Source organism: Cricetulus griseus, chromosome 2 (assembly GCF_003668045.3).
Source record: "Cricetulus griseus strain 17A/GY chromosome 2, alternate assembly CriGri-PICRH-1.0, whole genome shotgun sequence".
Classification (NCBI taxonomy): domain Eukaryota; kingdom Metazoa; phylum Chordata; class Mammalia; order Rodentia; family Cricetidae; genus Cricetulus; species Cricetulus griseus.
The window spans coordinates 18,681,890-18,702,639 of record NC_048595.1 but is presented as its reverse complement, the minus strand read 5'-3'; the positions used below and the strand labels follow the sequence as shown (position 1 = coordinate 18,702,639).

General features: G+C 51.7%; 1 protein-coding gene across 1 annotated transcript in view; it reads right to left on the bottom strand.

Annotated features, from left to right (window-relative positions):
- Nucleotides 1–20,750, bottom strand: part of Man1c1 (mannosidase alpha class 1C member 1) — a 140,404-nt gene that overhangs the window by 18,974 nt on the left and 100,680 nt on the right. Inside the window, exons 3-6 of the mRNA XM_027399656.2 lie at nt 14,602–14,717; nt 12,833–12,913; nt 6,173–6,267; nt 1,638–1,755 (exon numbers count right to left, since the gene is read on the bottom strand). Of these exons, the coding sequence (XP_027255457.1) occupies nt 1,638–1,755; nt 6,173–6,267; nt 12,833–12,913; nt 14,602–14,717 (410 nt within the window). The remainder of the gene's footprint in view (nt 1–1,637; nt 1,756–6,172; nt 6,268–12,832; nt 12,914–14,601; nt 14,718–20,750) is intronic.

Below are 20,750 nucleotides of genomic sequence, written 5' to 3'. Positions count from 1 at the left end.
ATGGCAGGGGCAGCTGGGAGGGTTGAGCCATCAGCTTTCCTATTCCTCAAAGGCACTTGGTTTTGCCTCACTGGACTTCATGTCTCTTTAAGGTAACAGGGACCATGAGAGGGGCAGGAAGATTCTTGGACTCCCTGTGCTGGTGGGGCCTAGGGAAGCAGGCTGTATTAGCTACCCTGGAGGGTTCAGGGCATTGTAAAAATCTGGGCCAATTTGCCAACTGTTAATAATCTCCTCTGCGGGAGGTGTGATGTGATGTCACTAGGGCCTGGAAATAGCTTAAGTATGCAAATGGAGAGTGACAGAGGGACGAGGAGTCTGGAGGTGCACAGGGCAGCTGGCTACACTGATCTGTCCAGGGAAGAAAAGGCTGCAAAGTCCCTGGTCCAATTCTCAGTCCATTGCTGACCACCCTGGGCAGGTTACTTAGCCTCTCTGGTTCATTCCACCCTCTACCTCTCAGTTAGGGTTGGCAGTCCCGCTACCCCCAGGTCTTCTGGGGCTTAAGATAAAACATGCCCAGGACATGGCAAACGTCAGTGTGCACTCACTCATGGGACCCTTTCCTGAGGTGGCCAGGGCTTCCCAGGGGAATCCAGTCATGAGAACAGAAAGCCTGGGGCTGGGCAAAGGGTCAGAGAGCTCGGATGGCACTGAGCATGGCACTAGGCTGTGGGATTGGACTCAGTTGAGTAGAATGACCGACCACATCCCAGACAGGTAAGGATGGGGGCGAGAGGAGGCCACAGACACCAATCAAGAGGGTGTGAAGCTTGTCTTGAGCTTCTCTACCCTGGTGGAGTCCCACATCAAGGGCACAGTGGTCCCAAACCTGGTGTTAAGGAGCACTGGGCTTCCTGTGTGTGTGAACGAGCAGACACCGGGGCCTGGGGCAAGCAGAGGCCCAGAACATGTTTCCTTCCAGCTGTGTGTGTGTGTGTGTGTGTGTGGGGTGGTCACTATGCTCTGGGAACAACTAGTGACACAAGATAGCACCACCAGGTGGAGGTGTGAAGCCATCTCAGGGAGACAGCAGGATCCCAAATGCTGTTCTTGGGGGGGTTCTAGATGGGGCCTATGTGTACACTGCCTTTCTTTAGATTCAGGGTTAAACCCGAATCCAGACATTTCCTTGGCCATAGCCCTTCCAGAGAGCTTCTCAGGGCCAGGGATGGGCATTTGTCAGGCCTGGGCAGTGACCTGGATGCCACTTCTCAGCACCCATGTAGCCTTGGGCAGCCGAGAACAGTGATAAGGAACCACTCTGCCTGCCTGCTGCCAGCCCGAGCCAGACGGGCCCCTGGGAGGCAAAGGCAGGCAGATCTCACACACGGAAAAGCTAAATGTCCCTGGAAAGGGTATGTGTGCACACCACCACCTGTTCCTGCCAGTACGAGGAGCCTGGCTCTGTCAGTCTCCAGATTTCACAGCTCACAGATCTGCCCCCAGCCAACACGCCAGCACAGACCTCCCTGGCAGAGCTTGGTGGCTTCTGCTCCCCTCCCTGCCGCCTGGCATTGGGCACATGTGAGAGGGGTGGTTGGGGGTCCTGTGCACCCTGACTGCAGGCACTCACCCTCTGCCCCTCTGTTGTGGTGTGGGGTGACTGCCTGGGGAGAGAGCGAGGGGAAACTCACCTTTTCTGCAAAGACCGGCTTGCCAGAGAGTTCTGTGAGGTGCAAAAATTCCAAGTGCAGGGATCCAAATTCAGCCAGGATGCTGCTGCTGCCTGAGGTGGCCCAGCCCCAGCTACCGCTGAAAAGACATCAGCGGCGTCACCCTGCTGGCTCCTTGGCTGAGATGAGTAGTGGCTATAGTACAGGGTGAATCCTGCACCAGACACCTCAGTTCCAGACACCTCAGGTCACCCCCCCTGGGCCCCACTATGTGGATGGCACTGGGGCTGGTGAGGGGATGAAATTTACTGAGGGTAGTCTGAACCCACATCACAGCCTTTGTTCCTGCTCTATAACGTTTGGGGTTCAAGGCATGACACACAGTGATGGCGAAATCTGCAGGTGACACCACTGGCGTGGTTAGGAGCTACCCAGGCCCATGCACGTGCATATACTTTTGCCTTTCCGTCTGCCCAAGGTTGTATAATAGCCCCAGACAGGAGTTTCCTGGGACCTACAAGGTGTGACCACAGCCCTAGAACTGTTGGACCCAAGGAAGCCAGGGTTAGAAGTGAAAGAAGCAGGGCCCCCGTAGCCAAGGCCAGTGCCCTGTGAAACCGTGGCTCTCACAGGCATCAGTCATGTTCTCTGCCCTGTGCCTTGCAGGAGGCTGTGATGGCCACTTCGGGGTCCAGTGCTCTAGGAATAAACCTCAGAGCCAGCACATGCATTATACCCCCACTTTCCTTCTAGAGACAAAGAATCTGGCCAGAGTCAGAGACCTCCCGCTACAGCCACCAGTCTGTGCAGTAGCTGGGCCCAAAAGAAGCTGAAATGGGTCAGCCCAGAGAGAGGCTGCTGTCTGCATCACTCTGCCCTGTGAGGGAGTGCTTTCCAGACCTTTCACCTGCCGCACCCTGGATCCAGAGGGTGTAGGGGCCAGGGCTGCTTGGCTGGCACCCTCGGGCAAATCCCCATGTGCCTTAGTTTCCATATCTGAATAACAGAATGAGGACAATTGCCCTTGCCTCCCAGTCTCGGGCTTTTGTGGGGACTTGGTGCTGAGTAAGGATGGCGGTGGGCAAGAGGCGTCCTCTCCGTATGTCTCAGATTCCATACACATATCCTGGTTACTTTCCCATGGGATATTTCGGATTCCAGGGGGACATACAGTCTGTAGAGTTAGTGTAAGAAGGGGTGAGGGTGGGCTGGGTGCAGTGACTACCTCCCCTGGGCAGGTTGTGGGGTGGCGTGTTTTGGAGGCCCCTCTACTCTCCTGTTGCCTGGCTGCCTTCCAGCCATCTCTAGAGATGGAGAAGACTTAGGAAGGCAGTGTGGTGTGGGGGTGGGGGCGCCTGGGGGCCTAACTTCTGCTGGTGCAGGCCTGAGGCCTCACTGTCCACTCTGAGCTCTGCTCTTGCCCAGACTGGATCTTCCTGGAAAGCAGGGGCGCTGAGGTGAGTCCCAGCTCCTGGAAGACTGTGACTTCCACCAAAATGCAGAGACTGCCACACACTTCGTCCCATCTCTGTCCCCTTGTGTATTTCTAGGCTTGGGCTGGGCAGGCTGCCGTCTATGGAGCCACTAGGTCAGCCTGGGTACTCCAGGGAGTGGTTTCATCTGGTACAGGAAGCTCACAGGCATGGTTAACCCCAGCACTCAAAGGAGGAAACTGAGGTTGTCAGGGCGGTGATGTGCTCATAACTAGAGCCCACAGGAGGTGGGATTCTAACCCAGGTCTTCTGGCTTCACATCCCCCACCCTGAGGGTGTACCTTAAGACCTCATGCTCCCTAGAGGCAATAAGGGGATCCCCCAGGCTAAGTGAGCCTTCTTCCTCCAGCTGAGGAGCTCAGAGGGCTTCGTGGGTGATGTCAACTGTTGCTTCATAAGTTAAAAATAGAAAGCCCAAGTCCCCCAGTTAGCTTCCTTTCTTCTTTCTAGACAGTGTCTCACTATGCAACCCTGGCTGTCCTGGAACTCACTCTGGAGACCAGGCTGGCCTTGGACTCAGAGATCCGCCTGCCTCTGCTCTGCCTCCCGAGCACTGGGATTAAAGGCGAGTACCACCACTCCACCCTGTCTTCCAGATAGGTTTTGTCCTCACTGTCCACCACTTGGGCCTCTCTGTTCTCTCTCCTGCTCCTCACAGTCACCAGCCCCAGAGGCTTCAGATGGTAGAGAGGACAAGTGTGGGGTGTTTTGGCACTCTCTGCCTGCTCCTGGCTTCCTCTATGTCCCAGACCAGGTGCCCTCAGGAGAACCCCACCACCTCCCTAGGTATCAGCTTCCTCCTCCCTTAAACCCAGGCACTCAGCTTCATGGAGCTATTGTGGGGCATTAATCATGCGCATGACTGTCGTTTTTATCAGTATGGAATTATGCATATGTAAGTGACAATAAACTTCTAATAGGATCCAGGTGGCTTTGGTGTCTTATTTCACCCTTCACCTCTAACTCTACTGGCCCATACTGTGATCTTCATTTCATAGGTGGGAATTACTTAGGCTCAGAAAGGGGGAGACACTTTTTCAAGGTCACACAGCAAGTGGTAGAACTGAATCCAAATCCTGTATACTAGCTTGCACACGGAGCAACATCCAGGAAAGGACAGGGTCCTTCGACCAGCTCTATAAAACAATGAGCCAACAGTAAGATCTGCTCTCCTCTCCTCTCCGCTGGCAAGGGGTACTGCTACCTGGCTAAACCTCCTGTGTATGGTGCAATTGTTATAGCCGGAGCTGAGCTCAAAGCCTAAGCTTATTTGGCTGCTGTGTGACCTCGGGAATGTTACTGCACTTCTCTGAGCCTCATTTTCTTTCCCGGCAAAATGAGGCCCTGGTGGTTAGAAAGGAAGGTTCTCTGTCGTGTGCTCATAGAGTGCCCGGCCCACTGTGTGCTCCCAAGCTGTTAGTAATTATGTAGGCATGTATAGGCATGTTTAGAGGGAGCACACCACATGAACATACCTGCATCTGTATGGATATATGAGTCCATGTGTGGATTTGAGAATCACATGACAATGGTCAGCTCGAATGCCTGATCCCTTACTAGTGGCATGAGCAGCAGCAGGAGAGTTTTGTGCAGGCATGTATGCACGCCTGTGACAGACTGATTCAGTCAGAGGTCCCTGGTTTGGCCACAGTCACTGCCTCAGGTCTTGCCTCTGACAGCTGGCCTTGCCTCTCCTAGGATGTCTCCGGGACAGAGATGAGCACCTACCGCCACACTGGGCAGTGTGGCCGCCTAGCCCTCTAGCTGCCTGCAACCAGGCCTGCTGAACACTAGAGGAACAGCAGGATAGCTCCAGCCCCCTACCAGGTCATCTCTGAGGAGTGTTCGCAGTAGCACGTGGCCACTGAGTCCTCGCTACCCTCCCATTTTTAGCGATCGCTTCTTTCCCAGAATACGAAAGCGGGCCGTGCCAGAAGTATCCACGTGCAGGATATCTCAATGGCGAGCAAGCAGCCTAAAAATATCCATGCCTGTGCCAGGAATTCTAGAGTCTGTGTGGGATCAGGCTCCGCTGAGGGCTACAGGTGAGACAGGGGCTAGGGCCACAGCAGAGGGCGGGGCCCTGAGGGCTGTGCCCAAACCCAGCATGAGGGTGTGGGTCACTTCTGTCCTGATTCTCAGGTTTAGTGTTTGTGGAGAAGCACTCTGAGCCCAGGCCTGTGTGTGGATCTCTGAGGTATCAAGTCCAGTGTGGAGGACGGCTCCTGTCAGCCCTCATGACCTCCCTGGCCTCGGCGAAGTTTTACTGAGGATGCTGGGAAGGTTTCCCACCAGGTGAAAGAGGCACTGGTTTGTGGGACATGGTGGGCAAAGCCATTAAGGCCATGGGACAGGAGGGAGAGTGGAGCCCAGCAGAAGCTGGACGGACTCCCTTTCCAGATACCTGGTCAGCACTCCCATGAGGTACCCTAGATGGGGGCCCAGGCAGACCAGGGAGCATGGATTTCCCGAGCCTTTCTCCCAGCTCAGGTGTGTCACATATGGCCCAGAGAGCTGCAGGTGTTTGGGGACGTGGCCGTATGCCTTCTGTGTCTTCCAGAGGTCTGCTTTACCAAGATCAGAGTCAGGGCTAGGGTTCTATAGCAGGATTCCTGTCCTGGGGAGAGCCAAGGCCCAGAGCCCCTCAGCTTCCTTGAGTACTGGCTTTGCCTGCAGGCTGCTGAGCCCTGCCTCAGGAGGGGGGGAGCTGGGGCCAACTCTGGAGGCTCTGAGTCAACAGGGCTGGGAGCTATTTGCAGAGGAACAAATGTCCCTCCTATCCTGGGAAGGCCAGGCCTGCGTGGCCCAAACCCTACAGTTGGTGACCAATACCTGTCCAGGACAGTACTTCGCAAAGGCCAGTTCTCACCATGCACAAAATAGGAACTATGCTTTTCTTGTGCCTCAGCTCCCACATCTATAAAAATTTAAGTCAGACAAAAGTGACTCCCTAGGACTCCTCATCAGGCCACCACCCAGGACTTGGAGCACAGACACTGGATCACAAGGGGCAGATCACTGGGTCACAAGGGACACCTCACTGGATCACAAGGGGCAGCTCACCTTTTGAAGTTCACAACGCCCTTGGGGATGCCTGTGGGGGTGTTGAAGGCGGGCAGCAGTTTCTCACCCAACTTGATAGCCTTTACTCGGAACACCTGCCAAGAAAGGTCAAAGGGCACTAAGTACAAGTTGAGTGGACTCGAGGCTGGGGACAGGATTGGGAAGAGGCATGATGTCAGGTTCTGCAGCCAGACAGCCTGGATGGAAGGCCAGGCTCCTAGATCACTGGCTTTGCAGCCTTAGACCAGGTGTTTCTCTCTGTCAATTTCTGAGTACATAAGAAGCCAGTGCTGTTCCTCAGATGGTAGGAGAATGAAGGACTGTCACTGTGGTCAGGTGGCCTTGGGAAGAGAAGGGGAAAACAGTCAGCATCACCTCCACGTCCAGAGGAAAACCCCACTGCGAAGATGGGCTATCAGCAGGGTCCTTCACAGAGCTGTGCGATGGTACATGCTGAATGTTATAGCCTGGACCTGGGGCATCCCCAGAGGTCTATGTGTTGAAGGCTTGATCACCAGTCTTATTCCTACTGGGAGATGATGGAACCTTTAAAAGCTAGAATCTATGGGAAAGGAGGTGGGTCACTAGTGGGGGGAACTTGCTGGAGACATTGGGACCCTCCTTGCTCTCTGTTTCCTGGTATCTCTTCCATCACATGATCCTGATACAATGTTCTGGACCACTATGGAGCCAAAGAAGCAGCCAAGTAAGCATAGTCTGAGACCATTAAAATGGTGAGCCCAGTGGAGACCACTGAACCGGTGACCCCAGTGGAGACCACTGAAACGGTGACCCCAGTGGAGACCACTGAAACGGTGAGCCCAGGAGAACACTTTCTTCCTGAAAGTCGATTATCTTAGGCATTTTGTTCCATGAGAGAGAGTTGACTAACACAGCGAAAGTGAGGGAACAGTCTATTTGGACACAGCATATACAGCATTAGACTAAGAGTTCAGACCAAACCATTCTCCAGATTCTAGAAACTTCTCCTTCCTGGATGACAGCTTCCCCCATGTCAGGAAAAGGGCCTCTCTTTGGTACTCTGAGGCCATTCAGTTGTTCCATTTTACAGATAGGGAACGAAGGGCAAGGGTGAGTGGGTTGTTTTAAACCCTCCACACGATAGCTAAGGAGACATAATGAGGTCCCAGCTCAGGGTCCCCAAGTGAGGCTTCAATCCCTGTAAACTGTCCCTCTGAAATGCTAGGTTAACTCAGGAGGATATGTGACCTTCTGACTCAGCAGTCTCTCTCATAACCAATTTCTTCCAAAGGGCCATTGAGATAACTCAGTGTGTAAAAGTGCTTGCTGCCAAGCTTGATGACCTGAGTTCAATCCCTAAGACCCACATTGTGGAAGGAGAGTGGTCTCAGAAGCTGTCCTCTGACCTTCACATGGATGCTGTGACACACGTGTGTGTGCACATACACCCACAAGACAAATGAACAAATGTAATGTAAAAAACAAATAAACCCAATTTATTCTTAGGATATAAATAATTGAGAGTGCTATGAAAGATTTTATATTATGGTTGTTTATTCCAGCATTGCCTAAAATAGACTGTGGTGCATCAAGAGACAGGGAAGTGGTTCAGTCCTGGCTTCCACGCAATGTAATGGCATGCAGCCACTGAAATGATGTAGTAGAATCGTTAGGAGCAGAGTAAGTATATACACCTATGATGCAGAAAAATTTTCCAAACTAGTGCAACTCAGTTTAAAATTTGTTTACATATGGATGCATGAAAAAAGGAAATATATCAAAACTTTAGCAATGTCCTCTCAGAAGGGTTAACCCACAAATGATATTTATTTCCTTCTTTTGGTTTATTGATGCTTTTATGTAATTTTATTTATTTAGGTTTTTTGAGACAGGGTTTCTCTGTGTAAAAGTCCAGGCTGGCCTGGAACTCACAGAGATCCGCCTGCCTCTGCCTCCTGAGTGCTGGGATTAAAGGCGTGCGCCACCACTGCCTGACTGGGACTACAGGTATTTTTGACCATGCTCAGCCTGTGTAATTTTACAATAGGACTGGGGAGATAGCTTGGTGGGTAAGGGCACTTACTCTGTGAGCTTGAGGACCTGAGTTCAGATCCCCAGCACCCACAGAAAAAGTTGGCTGTGGCTGTGGCTCCTGGAACCAGGAGTACTGGGTGGGGCAGAGATAGGTGGTGCTCCCTGGCGGGGCAGCTTAGCCTAATAGCAAGCTTCCAGTTCAGTAAGAGACAGCTGGCCCTGGTCTCCCAATTTGAGGGTACAGGTACCTGCCCACATGCATTTGCATGCATGGCAAACATCATCACACACACACACACACACACACACACACACACACACACACATGACAGACCTATAACATAGTTGGACTCCATATTCAACAAACTGCAGACTGAAAACACAGATAAAACAAAAACAAAAACAAAACTGGCCATGATGGGATCCACCCGTAATCCTGACACTGAAGCAAGAGAAACATTTGAAGCCAGGAATTTGAGGCCAGTGTGGGCTACCCCCTGGAGGGAAGGGTAGAAAGCATGTCTGTGTTGACTATGCACAGGGACTCTTATTCCTAGAGGAGGGAGCAAGACACAGCCTCTGCTGTTGGGCATCCTAAGGACTTTGAGAGGATGAATGTAGGCTCTCTGCAAATAACACACTATTTCAGGTAAGGGCTTGAGCATTCCTGGAATTTGAGATCTGTAGGGGTCCTGGGCCCAATCACCATGGATACCTAGAGAGGATCATAAATTTTCACTTAAGAGATGAGATGCAAGCCCCCAGTCTGTAGCTCTACTGACTCAGTTTCCTGACCTTCCTCACAAAGCCACTAACGACAAAAATCTGCTAAATGAGGGGCTGGGAGAAGGAGCTCACATACCTAGTCCTCAAGGCCCTGGGTCTCCCAAGCCACAGAATATAATGCAAACAAACAAACAAACAAAAAGTCCCATGAGGCAACTGTTAGGGGCTTCCCAACTCTGAGTGGCGAATGGGTTTGAGGCCTCTGAGGGTTCATGGCCTTGCCAAGGAAGAGGAAAGGGAGTTGCAGGGCTGGCTACATGGTCAGACAAGAGGACACTGTCCAGTGCCTCCTGTGAGTCCTGTCAGTGATCCTGGAAGTAGACCATGGGCACTGGTCTACAACCCAAAGGCACCTGTCATCTGGAGCTGCAAGGTTCACCCTGTGGGTCTGCTGCAGTGCTCAGCCGGGTTGGAAGCCACTGGCTTAGTGACAAGGGCTTGATTGAATGCAGGCTGTGGGTCTCTTTACCCAGCCAGGTTTCTGGCAGGGAATGGAACCTGCCCAGATGTGGGGTCCAGGCAGCTGCATGGTTGCCTGAGACCCTGAGGAAGCCAAGCTAGCTGACAGGCTCTTCTCTAGCAGAGTACCATGTCCCTCCTGTGCACAGCCCTTGGGAGACCTTGCTGCAGCCGTCACAGATTGTCCAGTGGTCCTGAGAAGGGACTGGACAAATGTAGGGGAAGCTGTAGCCACACCTTCTTAGGGGCTGGCTACAGGAGTACCTGAGCAGGCTTGTGAGGGCATGGTCAGAGTGAGTAGGGGGACTGCGTTTCGTTTTCGGTTTCTCTTTGCTTCTTGCTGTACAGACTACCACCGGCTGGCTGGTTCGCTCTGTAAGGCTTTTCCCTATTAAATACCCTTATATTTCTACCTGACTCCGTATTGGTAATTTCCTACTATAGACAAGCATGTATGTAGAGTAAAACTTCTGGGGACAGAAGAACATAGGTCCACCCTGCCACCTTGAAAGGGAGTGGGGGGGGGAGCTGTGTTTGCAGACCTCTAGTCTCTGTAATAGCTCACAGGGAAGGCCCTCACTATGGCTGAGAGAGCTGAGCTTCAGAGTGGCTCACTCAGGGCTACAGAGCTCTGTGGCTTTCTCTAGGATACCTAGTGTCTCTCCACAGAGGGATGTGGTTTTTCGGTGGCCACTGTTCCAGAATCGGAGAGGAACAGGTGTGAGTTTCATTCTGCAGGGCCAAGGCCCCGACACATCCTCCCATGTCATTGTGTGACCTTCGTTGAGCCCTGCACTGTCTCTGAGCCTCAGTTTCCCCACCTGCACAGTGTGCCCATGGCAGCTTCACAGAGTTTTTGTAGAAATTGAGAAAGAGGAAGTTAATATCTGAACAGGCTTCTAAACTGTGAAGTGTTATCCTAACACCCTGGGAACAGCTCTGATTATGTCTGTCACTTTTTAAAAAAATATTTTATTGTTTTATGTGTGCAGGTGTTTAGTCGGCATGTCTGTCTGTGCACCGTATATGTGTAGTACTCAAGAAAGCCAGAAGAGGGCAAAAGATCCCTTGGGACTGGAGTTAGAGAGGTTTCTGAGCTTCCATGTGGGTGCTGGGGATCGAACCCAGGTCCTTTGCAAGAGTATCCAGTGCTCTTTAATGACTGAGTCATCTCTTTAGCCCTATGCTGGTCATCTTAATGGGAGTCGAGTCTCAGCAGGCATGACTAACCGGCAGGGTCCCCTTCTGCCACTTTCTCGGAAGCAAAGCAAGTAGCAGCCAGCAAATGTGGCATACACATTTGAGGGAAGTTAACAAAGGGAAGTCCCCAACAGGCACCCACTGGGTGTGTGTGAGCTTAGTGTGACTCAGCCCTAGTAGCAAGCAGTGACAACAGAGACGGAGGCAGGAAGACCAAAGGGCTGGAGTGAGGCCTAGGACAGTGCCTCATGGGTTTGCAAGTCTGTTTTGTCATCTGCAAGTGGGTAAAGCCCTCCCTGTGCTGAAGGGGCGTTTGCAGCTCCCATGGAGCTCTTCACAATCTGCTATTTAGAAAAGTAGCATGCCCGGGGATAGCAGGGACCTCGGAGGTGTGCTGCACCTCTGGGCAGGGACTGTACAGACAGACTCAGTGCTGCCTACTTGGGGTTCTCTTTGAGCCTTATGAACTGTTTCTCAAGTCACCGATGCCCGGGTCCACAGCCCCTGCCAGGTGCACATCCTGAGAAGTCAAAGCGAGGGAGGGGGCTGAGGGCTCCAAACCTCAGACTTCTTAGAGAAGGGTCAGAGGAGGGCCGGGTGGCTGCCACCCAAGAGCCACTAGCTCCTTTCTGAGTGGTTAGTCCTCAAGCACCACCCTCCTCCTTCCCTGCGCCCATCCATCCCTCCACCCACACCAGCCGGGAGGTTGGGCAGGTACCTGTGAACCACATGAATGACTTTGCCCTTTTTTTTTTTTTTTCCTGCTCCTTCTGTCATTTTCCTGTCCTGGGATTTTCAAAGAAAATTCAAGCTCTGGGTGGCTTGAAGCCGACGGCTCCCATCGACAATTTTTTTTTTTTTTTTTTTTTTTTTTTGGACAAATTGGTACAAGCAGTAATCTCTACTGAGGAGATTATGTTTGATAGAGAGCTGCCTGAAGCGACGAAGGAGATAGAGATAGCCCGTTACCACTAAGCTCTCGACTTCAGTCATGACAGCTGAGGGAGGAAGACTTTCTTGCATAGTGATGGAGGGAGGAAGGATTTCTCCGTAGCTCGCCTGCTTTACCTGCTCAGCTCCTGGTTCCAGGTGGCAGCTGAGCAGGGCAGAGCGGTCCTCTGGATCCCAGAAAACAGCCTGGCTGATGACCTATATTCTGGGGACGCTGCCAACCCAGCCACCCCATACTCAGGCTGTGCTGTGATGAGAACTCAAGAGGAGAAAAGGAGGCTCCAGTTTCTCCCAATCTCAGTACAATTCAGGATTCTCTGGCAGAGAGAATATGCCCTTTGGAGGTGACAGCCCTGGGCCAAACTCTCTCCCTCCTGTCCCATGTCACAAGGGTTCTTTGGTCTAAAGAGGTATCATGACCGTCCTATGACTGGAAAGAAAATGATAAGAAGGGTGTTTAAGGTCACTAGCAGGTGACCCTGGGCACTTCCTGGCCCTCGAAGCCTTGCAATTGCAGGCGGTGGCCAGCAGGGTGGCTCCATTGCCACACTGCTCCCTTGAGAATGGGTGCAGGCAAGTATCTGGCTACAGTTCTGCCCAGGACAGGAGGAGGGAAGGAAAGAGCTGGCTGTGAGTGTATCAAAATCAATGGGTTCCGCATCTTGGCTTTTAAGGTCACTGGCTGCTCTTCCAGAGGACCCAGGTTCACTTCCTAACACCCATACGTAGGCTCACAGCTGTAAGTACAGTTTCATAGAATCCTATGCCTTCTGGCTTTTGTGGGCACTAGACACCTATGTGCTACACAGACATCCATGCAGGCAAAACACTCACACACACTAAAACAAGAACAAAGCTAAAGGCCCTGGGAATGAGAAGCAGCAGTCTTAGCTTTGTGGGTCTTAAGAGCTGACCCTGTGAATTGCAGCATAGCAGTTTGCTGGTGTGGGGCAAGTGTGCGGGGGGGGGGGGGGGTTTGTACGGGGCAACTGTGCAGGGCAACTGTGCCAGTTCTCATGGACATGGTTCTGTTCTCAGAAAACTCGTCAGCTGCTCTAGGAGCCAAGTGTGCTCACCTGGGCCATAGATCTGGGCAATGTGGAATCCTCATGGGGGCTACTGTTTGGTCTCTGGCAGACCACCTTGCCCCATGAAGCCACTTACTGTGAAAGAGGAGGCAGGACTATGGTTTTTTTCCTAAGACCCGTCCAGTCTGGACAGCACTGGGGCCTCAAAGGACCAACTCACCTCTTCTCCTGTCAGGTAGAAGGCTGAGAGCAGTCCTCCGATGTAGCGGATGTTCACTTCAAACAAAGATGCTTCTCCACTCTGCAAGAAGGCAGGGAGGGAACGGCAGGGGCATGGGTAAGCTCCCAGAGCTATCCAGGCCCTGGACACGCGCCATACTGCTCTCCTTAACACACACCTGTGTCCTGCTCTGGGGACCCCAGCAGGCCAGGCCACAGCTCGATTTTCATAGCAGAGGTCGAGAGGGCCAGCACCTGCCTGGCAGTTGCTACTGTGCATTTAAGTGTTCCAAATAAACACCAGCTTTGGCTTCCTTCCCCAGCCTTGCCGGAGGCCATTGGAGCAGTTACGCCTGGCTGTGTTCCAAGGAGCTTTGCTGAGCTGCAGGAGAGGCAAAGCAGGAATGAGGGAGGCCCTTCCCTGGGGTGACAGCAGGGCAGGGCTGAACCAAAGGCTGTGGGCAGATGCCCATGTGAGAGCTGTCAGTCTCTGGGCCAACTCACATTGCCCTTCTCCACGATGGCATCATGCCAAGGGCAGGGCCTGGCTGAATTCCCCACCTAGGCCATGTTCATGGCTCTGTGACTTGAGACAGACCTCTCCTTCACCCCTGGGTTTCCTACTGCACAGAATAGGTCTGTCACCACCTCCCAGGCAGGCCTTCTCACAGGTGGTACAGTAAACTGAGCAGGGTCTTACACAGGTGTCTATTGTCACCTCCTTTGCCCCAGGTGCATCATATTTTTCATTTTTATTTGTAATACTGGGAATTTAATTGAGGTCCTAGGAAAATGTGTTATATCCCCAGCCTTCTTTTTTCTTTATTTTAAGACAGGGTCTCACTAAGTGGCCCAGGCTAGCCTTGAACTTGTGCTCTGGCTGCCTCAGCCTCCAGAGCGGCTGGGATTCCAGGCCTGCACTACCAGGTTTGGCTCAAGCTTTCATTATTGACAGCAGCCATCAGTATCTGTTAATCAGGGAAGAGTTTTCCACCAGCAGAGTACACAAAGCTCAGTTCAGTTCCTTTCCGCCTCACAGCTCTCTGTGATATCACCCCAGTCTCTAGATGAAAAAGCTAAGGCTTAAAGAGGTGACCCCACCTTCCTTTTTTCTGGAAACACTCTAGCCTGCCCCAGCCTCTCTGAGTGTCCACGGCTCCCTAGTCCCCTGGGCAGGCCTATCCTCTGCCTGGAGGATCTGGGGGCTGCTCAGGGGACGAGGCGAGTCCTGGAAGATGCCCCTCTGCCTCTCTCCTAACCAACAGAAAAAGAGCAAAGGGCTCTGTACGCCCCTGGCCTCACAGGCACCAGAAGCTACAAAGGTCTCAAGATGATTCTACTAATTGTAACAGCAATAAGGAGGCTTTAGATTTGTGCTGACTTTATGGGGCCATAAAATACTCTCTACAGCCTGTCTTGATCATCCTTCCTGTCTCATAGTGAGGACACTGAGGTCCAAGGAGGTGGAAAGTCTTTCCCAGCTATCCGGTCCAGCTCTCAACTCTCCCCACCATCTCTTGCCTCAGCCAAAGCCATTTCCCTTCCTGCTGAGCAACACACCCAAGATGAGCGATGTGGGGAGGGGAGGGATGGTGCTGGCTGTCTTCCCCTGGCACCAAAGGACACCAGCTGGGAGACATCCCCACCTCAAGCCTGCTCTATTATATAGCCCTAGGCAAGAAGTGTGCTGTCTGTGGAGCTGGAGGCTGCCCATCCCCCCATGGCCACTGACTCACCAAGTCCTTCATCTCCCCGTGGCCTCTGACTCACCACATTCAGGTGGAAGCTGTCTTGCACCCAGGCCTTGGCCTCTTGGAACTCCTCCTTCAGCTCCATGAGGTAGAGGGTATCAAGGGAATCAATGATGGTCGCTCCACTGAGGCCACCTGTAGGGGCAGAGAAATGCAAGTGTAACTTAGGGCCATTTTTATCCTTTTCATCCTTAGCCAGAAAAATCACCCTTGGAGAACTCCAAGTCACCAACCAGGGGGACTCCAGTAGCACCAGTGAGGGCAAGGATGGATCCATCATCCTGTCTCCTTGGGGGAGGGGAGATGGGCCCTTCCCAGACCATGACCACTCCTCAGTCAGCAAGTCATTCAGTTCCAGGCAATGCCTGCACTGACCCATGTGGCACACACAGCTCCTAATGCACAGGGATTCCTGTGGCTCACTCATCCCTATTTCTCCTTTATCCTGTGGGGAAAAAAAACAGCGCTCACACATGCTTATGCGGGGAGAGACACTGCAGGACTGTGAACCCAGGGGAACGTAGTAGGCAAACTCCAAGCCTCACAATCAGACTGGAATATAGCACAGACATCACAGGGACATCCACATAGACAGGTGAGGTAGATCTGCCTTAATGCACTTGGAACATAACCCTGGGATCTCTTAAGTTGAAAAACAGACACAAACAAACAAACACAGTCAGGCTGTGTGGAAACACTGCATAATAAGTTCTAAGACCAGACATTGTTTATCAAATAAAAAGGCAGGCTTGGGTTACCTTCTTCCAAGTGGTTGGTCAGTGGGGTCCCATAGACTCCCCTAAAGGCTATTGCTGTTACTATTGCTTACTATCCAGAAGGTTATGGTAAGATCCTATCGCTGAAGACATGACATGATTGAATCATAGAGCATGCTGAAATGAAGCTGGTACTAACTTGGAAGCTTCCTGCCTACTGGCTAGCTTTCATGGTGCTGGAAGGTGCTACACATGCTGTCAGAGGAGAAAAGAAATTATAAATCTTTCCTAGTTCTGAACACTGTGAGCTCACACATGCTTATGCGGGGAGAGACACTGCAGGACTATGAACCCAGCAGAACATAGTAGGCAACACACAGCAGCAACTGGCTTGGCAGGATATGCCCACTGGTGCAACACTGGTGCTAACGTTATAGGAGTAATCAGCCAGTCGCTTTCTGATTAGGCTTGAGTGATGTACCACAAGACTGCTCATGCCTAGGACTACTCACTGGGCCAAAAACCTGTGGCTGCTGGCTAGGCCACAAGCCCTAGGGGAGATCCTAGCACTATGACTTTGCTAAAGGGACATAATATCCAGGTGCCTCCTAAGTAATTTTCTTTGTATCCATAGTTTAGCACATCTCATCAGAGAAGCTTATTTATTTATTTATTTATTTATCTACTTTTATTTATTTTATAGTTTTTAGGAGATGGTGATTAATACAGATAGCCACAACTGGCCAACCTGCAGAGAATACGATACTGTGGAGTATTCAGCTCTAAATGGGACATCTATGCCCCTCACCCAAGGATCAGGGGTCATCTGGGAAGAAGGGGTGGAAAGACCGTGAGAGCCAGAGAGAACAGATGTCTGCAGCAAAGCAGTATTTGTCAGACACGACAGGGTCATTGTACACACGAACTCACAGTGGCTGGGATAGCATGCCTAAGGACTGTACAAGATCAAGCCAGAAAAATCCCAAAATAAAGTCCCACCCCTAGCTGAGGAGCTCTGGGAGACTGATGGCTGCTGGTGGAGGAGAACTGGTTCTCTTCAGGGATGCTGTCCCTAAGAGTCTACCTGTTGTTTAAATGAGAAATGTCCCCCACAGGCTCCTGTTTGAACACTGTTTGTAGAGGGAGGTTGTGGGGTCTTTACAAGGCATAGACAGCCTTGATGGAGGAAGTACATTATTAGGGTTGGGTTTTGAGGGTTTACAGCCTTGTTCTACTTCCTGTTGTCACTCACAGCTTCCTGTGTGCAGTTGAGATGCAACTGCTCACCTTCCGGTTCCGGCCATTATGCACTTTCTGTAAGTAAACTCTTCCCTGTGGTCCTTTCGGTGGTGTTATTTTATCACAGCAACAAAAGAGCAACTCACACACGACACATGCATGATCAAGTAGAAGACCCTACACCCAGGCAAATACAGACCATGCTAAGTGGAGTCAGAGGACGAGAAGGAAGACAGGTGAGGAGTTGGAGTTGGGTTTGATCAATCATCATAGGCACATATGAAATTCTCAAATAGTAATTAAAAAAAGATTAAAGAATAAAAACAGAACAGGTGGTGGGGATGGCTCTGTTAGTGAGGTGGTGGCTAGGCCTGTAATCCCAGCACTGGGAAAACAGAAATAGCTGATCCCTGGAGCCCTATGGCCAGCCAGCCTAGCCTTCTTGGTGAGTCCTGGGCCTGTGAGACCCGGTGTCATAAAATCTAAGATAGTACTTGAAAAGCAACAGTTGAGGTTGTCCTCTGGGCACTACACACATGTGCGCATGAGCACACATATCCTCTTTCTCACACAAAGCCAGCAAAACTAAACAAAACTTCAGAAGCAGTATGGCAGACGAAAAGGGAAAAGGGGGCTCCAAGATGGAGACTTCCAGGTTCAGGGCTTATCTCTGGGTGCTGGGGCAAAAATACTGTTTATTTCTTCTGAGTTTGTTTGTTTGTTTTGTTTTCCTTTTTTTATTTGAATTAGAAACAAGGTTGTTTTACATGTCAATTCCAGTTCCCAGTCCCTCCCCTCCTCCCCACCACCCTCCCAACCAACATCCTACCTATCACATAGCCTTTCTGCTCCCCAGGGAGGGTGAGGCCTTCTGTAAGTTGTCATCAGAGTCTATCATATACTTTGGGATAGGGCCTAGGCCCACCCCTGTGTGACTTGGCTTAGGGAGTATCCCTCTATGTGGAATGGGCTCCCAAGGTCCACACCTATGCTAGGGATAAGTACTGATCTACTTACTACAGGAAGTCCTGTAGATTTCCAAGGTTTCCTCAATGAAATCCATGTTCCTGGGGTCTGAATCAGTCCTATGCTGGTGTCCCAGCTATCAGTCTGGGGACCAAGAGCTCCCCAATGTTCAGGTCAGCTGTTTCTGTGGGTTTCACCAGCTTGTTCTGGACCCCTTTGCCCATCACTCATTCTTCTCTGCATCTGGATTCCAGTTCAGCTCAGTGATTAGTTGTGGGTGTCTGCTTCTACTTCCACCAGCTGCTGGATGAGGGCTATCGGATGGCATATAAGTCAGTCATCAATCTCATTATCAGGGGAGGGCATTTAAGGTAGCCTCTCCTCTGTTGCTTAGATTGTTAGCTGGTGTCATCTGTGTAGATCTCCAGACATTTCCCTAGTGCCTGATTTCTCTGTTCTGAGTTATTTTTATTGCTAGAGATTTATTTCCATTAGAAAGAAAAATGGGAAACAGTTTAGACAAAGAAGCCAGACAAATGTGCAACCCAAAAGTCCTCATGCTCTCTCTTGTTCCAGGGAATGAGTTCACAAAGAGCTGTCACTGCTTGCCCTGCCACTCCGACATTAGTCCCTGGAGTAAAAACTAAGATAACTTTTCCCCGCCATCCTCACTGTGAGGGAGGCAGGAGAGGCCCGAGGAAAACCTCAGCTGGTAGGGCCCAGAGTGGGTGGGACTGGGGAAGAGTGAGGGAAGGGTGATATGGTGCCACCTGGAGAGCTTCCTGGAAGAGGAGAGGAGGAGGAGGAGGAAGGGGAGGGGGTGGGGGAGGGGGAGAGAGGAGGAGGAGGAGGAGGAGGAGGAGGAGGCTGACTTTCATTAATATCTTACAGTTAGAATCACAGCCAGCAGCAACGTCTTTTAGGGTCCAGAGCACTTTCACCCCTGAATTCTTCTAGGGAGACTGGTACCCAGACTCTCCTTGGATGTCCCAATTTGCAGATGCTGAGGTCCCGTCTATAAATGGTATTGATTTGGATATGACCTAGGCAATTCTCCTGTGTTCTCTATTTCATCCCACACGAGTTACGAAACTTAGTCTCAGGTAAGTCCCTGTCACATCATATTATTAGGGGCTAGAGACAAGAGTAAGATCGTGTTTGGTATACACTTTCCTCCCAAATATTTTCCACTTGTGTTTGGCTGAATCCACTCGTGTGAAGCCAACGGAGGCAGAGAGCCCATAGCACAGAAGAATGGCTGTCTCCACTGTGCCCCTGCAGAGGCTCAGGGGGTCAGGAGTCACAGGGTCTGCCCTCCTGAGCAGAGCCCGCCGAGTCTGGCCTGGCTTCGGTGCTTCCACATTCAGGGTTCCTTGGCCTGTGTGTCCCTAACTGCTCACTTGTGTTGATAGTGCACACGGAGAATTCTGAACTGAGTCATGGTGTGATAAAAGGTACAGCCTGAAAAAAAGAACCAGAGAAAGGGAGGGCAAGGGAGAAGTGGGGCAAAGACAGGGCCAGAAGTTAAGGACATATTGCCAGAAGAGAGGGCTGGCCACAGTGGGGGGTGGTCACAGATGAGGGCTGACAAGAACTTGTGGAGTGACAGTCCCTCCCACAACCACAAGGCCAGGCCATGCAATCCTTTCCTAGCTGGGGGGGTGTCCCCCCCCAGCTGTCCCCTCTAGCTGCCCCCTCTCTAGGTGTCCCCTCCAGTTGCCTCCTCTCTGGGGCCAGCAAGCTTCCAGTGAAGACTTTATATCCCCTGGAGATGCTTATGCTCCTTGGGTTACTGGTCTGAAACTCAGGGCCTCACCCTGCAGGGCCTGATGACCTGGGGCCCTGTCTAATGTATCCCATGCAGGTTGCAAAGCTGGTATTTTAAGGACGTGGAGCGACTCTGAGATCCTGCTGGGTCACCCTTTCATCTCACAGATGAGGCCCCATCAAGGACTAAGCCAGCTCTGGGGAGATGAGCTTCCCCCACCAATGTGACCTCTCAACTCTGGACAAAGAAACCTAAGCACTCACCCATCTGGCAGTCAGTACAAGCCTGGGTCAGGAAGAAGCTGAGTCCCTCCCTCTGGGGCACAGCAAGCAGTCTCTCATTTCAGAACCCTGCCCTGGGTCACCTGTCTTCACCTCAATAGCCCTCTGTCTCTTGGGGCACAGCAGGGAGAGCAATCGGGGCTCCTCGTGACCGGCTGTCCCCATGACACCTCAAGATGCCTGATGCTGAGAGCTGAGAAACTGGCTGAGTTTGTTGGTGAGGGCCTGCTCTGGCTTGAGGCTCGGAGGGCTGCTTGGCTTGGTTGATTTATACCCCACCCCCACCCTGCACCTGGCTGGGCTGGGGTCTAGCAAGGCACTTAAGGAGAACCTTCATTCACTTCAGGCTCAGGGTCACTCGGGAGCCTAGGCTGGATGACAGAGAAGGTTAGGTATACATATGTCATGGCGTCTTTACTGGGTGTCTGTGTGTTTTCTGTGGAAACCATCCAGGTGGCACAGACAGACACCCAGTAAAGACGCCATGACATATGTATACCTAAGACCCAACAGGAATCAAAACAGCAGCCAGGAACTTTCCTGGGGCTGCAGCCATGGTGGGCTCTGGCCTGGTTTACTCTCCCAGCTTCCTCTCTGAGTCTGCTTTTCACAAAGGATAACCTCTCAGAGCAGGAGACATCCAAACATGTTAGAAAGAACAAAGACCCGGGAAGCAGAAGAACTGGCTCAAACCAGCACAAGCCAGCAGCATCAAGATTATCTGTGGGCCGGGCGTTGGTGGCGCCCACCTTTAATCCCAGCAGAGGCAGGCGGATCTCTGTGAGTTCGAGGCCAGTCTGGTCTACAAGAGCTAGTTCCAGGACAGGCTCCAAAGCCACAGAGAAACCCTGTCTCAAAAAAAAAAAAGATTATCTGTGGATTAAGGGGAAGACCCCTGGCTGGGGCACTGGGGAGCCACCGAAGGTCCCTGAGCATGAGCCACCCGCCATAAGTTCATCTGCCCTTGTCCAGAGTACTCAGGGCATGCCCACAGTACTCTCAGGCCACACCCGCTCCATGCATTGTAGGGCTTTATCTTTCCCCATCAACATCTGAAGAATGTCAAAGGTCAAAGGTTCCTCTTCCCCTTAACCTTGTAGTTTTGTTTCCAAGCAGCCCTAGAAGGCCAGAGTCCTGCTCATAGGGCCACCAGCCATTCCTGTGGCCTCCTCATACACCTCTGAGTTTGCAGCCCCTC